The sequence below is a fragment of the Vigna unguiculata genome, chromosome 4 (assembly GCF_037176805.1).
Source record: "Vigna unguiculata cultivar grain cowpea cultivar isolate G323 ecotype 2 chromosome 4, ASM3717680v1, whole genome shotgun sequence".
NCBI classification, from domain to species: Eukaryota; Viridiplantae; Streptophyta; class Magnoliopsida; order Fabales; family Fabaceae; genus Vigna; species Vigna unguiculata.
This window is the reverse complement of record NC_140795.1, coordinates 42,301,214-42,304,433: the sequence shown is the minus strand read 5'-3', so window position 1 is coordinate 42,304,433 and position 3,220 is coordinate 42,301,214. Positions and strand designations below refer to the sequence as shown.

Genomic DNA, 3,220 nt, shown 5'->3' with positions numbered 1-3,220 from the left:
AACATCCACAAAATTACAAAATTACAAATATTCATTCCTACAAAATCTGTTGTCAATATATCGTGTACTGAAACTAGTCCACGTGTCAGGAAATTGCTGTAGTCCCCTAAAACCCATTGACGTCTCTTTGCCTTGACCTTTCTACTATCTTTAACAACTATAGTCTACATTAAAAATATCACAAATACATTTTCATAAACCATCATCAACAACATACATCACACATAAAAACTTAAAAAACAATGAGAATTATAATACCGTATACAAAGTACCAAACACAACTCTCTTGATGAACCCATTCAATTTTCTTTGTCTATACATGAAGCTGTTGCAAGCAAACAAAATGGCCTGACAACATTTCAAAGCAACAATGTCATTTCATTAGGCAAAATAACAAGTTTATAATATTACATCAACTAAGGCCATTACCATGTTGCAAAGTTTTCCTCAAGGATGAAATCCCCAACACTCCACTGTGGTTAATATCTGGTGATTTATGTCAACCACCACTTGCCTGAAAAGTGGAAATTTACAGTTAACTATATAACCGTTGAAATAAAATAATGAAATTTATATCCGCAATAGTAACGAACCTCCCATTTTGTGAAACAAGAATGCGATATAATTGAGTTAAGTCAACATCCAAAGAACATTTTGGTGGTTCGACATAGGAAATAATTTCCATTCCATGAGGATTGTATTCAGGAGTACCTTGCTCATGTTGCTCAAAATGACGTGATTGTGGCTCCTCAACATCACAGCCATCACCTTTATCAAGGGAAGAGGGTTCAGGTTGATGAAATAACGATGGGTGCTCACAATCACGTGATTGTGGCTCCTCAACATCAAAGGCATCACCTTTATCAAAGGAAGAGGGTTCAGGTTGATGGGAGGAAGATGGGTGCTCAAAATGACGTGATTGGGGCTCCTCAACATCAAAGCCATCACCTTTATCAAAGTAAGAGGGTTCAGGTTCATGAAAGGAAGATGGGTCAAGTTCCTGACCTCCACGAGCGTACTCTTCTTCCATATTGCTCAGCTGATCTTTTAATTGTCGAACAACCCTATAATTTCTTTTCAACTTCCTTTTGCACCATTGCTTAAATTGAGTAAAAGACATGTCATCTATTCCTTTTTTTGGGATGCCATGTTCACCGATATTTTTGGTTAAATAATTATAATAATTTTGTTTCAGTTATAATACATAAATTTCATATATATAATTAAATATGCATTCTGATACATTCTGATACATGTATGGTTAGTTAATAAGTAAATAAAATAATAATAATATAATATAACTGTAAAATATAAGTATATGATAAATATACGTTAATGACTGAATAATATCATTAGTTACAGCAATGACGTATTGAAATGATAAAAGAAGATAAAATATCTTCTAACTATAATCTATAACTAACCTAATAAGAACTACACCATTAAAATACTTAGTTTAATTGAAACTAAGTAATCATTACACCACCACTATAAATAGCAAAGAGATGTTGGAAGGCAAAAGTGGAAAAGATACGGGAGAAGTTGCAGTGAACAAAAAGAGAAGAGAGGAAAATAACAGAGAGTGAGAGCGTAGTAGCAAACAAATCCACATATCATCTTAGTGCATTTTTTCACAATAATTAAGGTAAGGGAAGGAGACATCTATCATTTTATCTTTTTACTTTAATTATTTTTATCTGTTCATAATTATTTTTATCTCTATATTTACCTTAAGTGAGGTGTCCCTAACCTCACTCTAATTTATATTTAGTTCCCATTCCTATTTATTTATTTATATTCATCTCTAGTTGAGCACTGATCCTATTTATATTTACTCTCATTTACTTATTTATATTTATCTCCAGTTACGTACTGGTCCTTTTTATTTATTTATAAATATATATTTTTTTATTATGCATGGATCATGTTTATTTAATTATATAATTAAATGGTTTAATATTGAAATAAAATTTATGATAAATGAAGATTTGATTATTGTAGTTGGAGGTATGACCTTGGGGATTTAAACGAGTTAGTATTACTCAAGATGAGATGTTCTTGAGTTACTTTGTTGGCCATGAGCTCATTTATCCTGACTAGTCTCTACAAAATTAATCAAAATCTTTATAAAAGTATAATAAAGATCCAGTTTTATGGAATTGGGAGAATTTTCATTTCATTTTATTTTATTATGATATGTTGTATTTTTTTATGTGATATTTGTCTCACTTTCCTATTTTATGATTGTGTGTGAAAAACAAAATTTTATAACACTATCATAGATGGCTGCTCCGAACATGCCTGATCCCTTCTTCGCCGACATTGTGGCCGTTTTTCCGGGAAATGCATGGCAACCCAATGTAGTGAATAATTCTGTAACATTTCAGGGAATGGGAAACTCTACCATTACTTTTCTCTCTGCTCCGAATGCGTCGATTGTCATCGAAGGACAAATCGGAGTTACCTTTTATTTACCCCCAACAGTCCAAGTGAACCCTATCCATAACTTTTTCCCTCCACTTGTTTGAAGGCCAGTATATGAGGGAAAAACTATAAATAAATAATATTTTTCCCCTTCTAGTGTAGGAAATTAAGATGTACTAAACGATGTAGATATAAGATGCATACAGTACTGTAAATGTGTATATATATATATATATATATATATGTGTGTGTGTGTGTGTGTGTGTGTGTGTGTGAATATTTTAAGTATAATTAGATATCATCGTATAATTTTACCTTTAAATTTTATAAGTATATTGTAGAAAATAATAATAATTAAATGAATATAATTTTTTTTTATCGTCACAAGGACCACGTACTAGCAATGGCGGCAGGAGCCGCCAAAGAGGTAATCAGCCTATGCCGACCACCCTGGTATGCTTAATGAAGTCAAAGCACTCCTAAAATTCAGTAAGCCCGTAATAATCAGACTAAGGGCCTGGGCTAAGGCCCAGGCCCACCTATGGCCCAAGCCAAGGCTCGGCCCATGGAATGGTCATACACAATTAATAATCTATAAATATACATGGACCCCACGAATTAAAGGTATGCATTCATTACTCCATTAATCACCTGATTTGACTTTTGAGAGCTTTGGCTGACTTAAGCTTCGGAGTCCCTTCTGCAGGTAACCCCCGGGTCCAAGCCGATATATGCCAAAGGGGAAGAAGCCAACCGAGGAGATAGTGGATATGGGTAAGGTGATACTTGTGCCTAA

At 33.5% G+C, this 3,220-nt stretch overlaps 1 protein-coding gene across 1 annotated transcript; it reads right to left on the bottom strand.

The window, feature by feature from the left end:
* Positions 1-350: 350 nt before the first annotated feature.
* LOC146887231 (uncharacterized) lies at positions 351-1,030 on the bottom strand. Its single transcript, XM_085672068.1, has 2 exons — positions 594-1,030; positions 351-514 (listed from the first exon to the last, which is right to left on the bottom strand). The coding sequence occupies exons 1-2, from the start codon at positions 1,028-1,030 to the stop codon at positions 448-450; spliced, it is 504 nt and encodes a 167-aa protein (XP_085528194.1). The 3' UTR covers positions 351-447.
* Between the last annotated feature and the right edge of the window lie 2,190 nt (positions 1,031-3,220).

Coding starts and splice junctions, on each gene's coding strand:
- LOC146887231 (XM_085672068.1), bottom strand. CDS start 1,030: ATGGAAGAAGAGTACGCTCGTGGAGGTCAGGAACTTGACCCATCTTCC. Junction 515..593: donor CTTGTTTCACAAAATGGGAG/GTTCGTTACTAT, acceptor TCCACTTTTCAG/GCAAGTGGTGGTTGACATAA.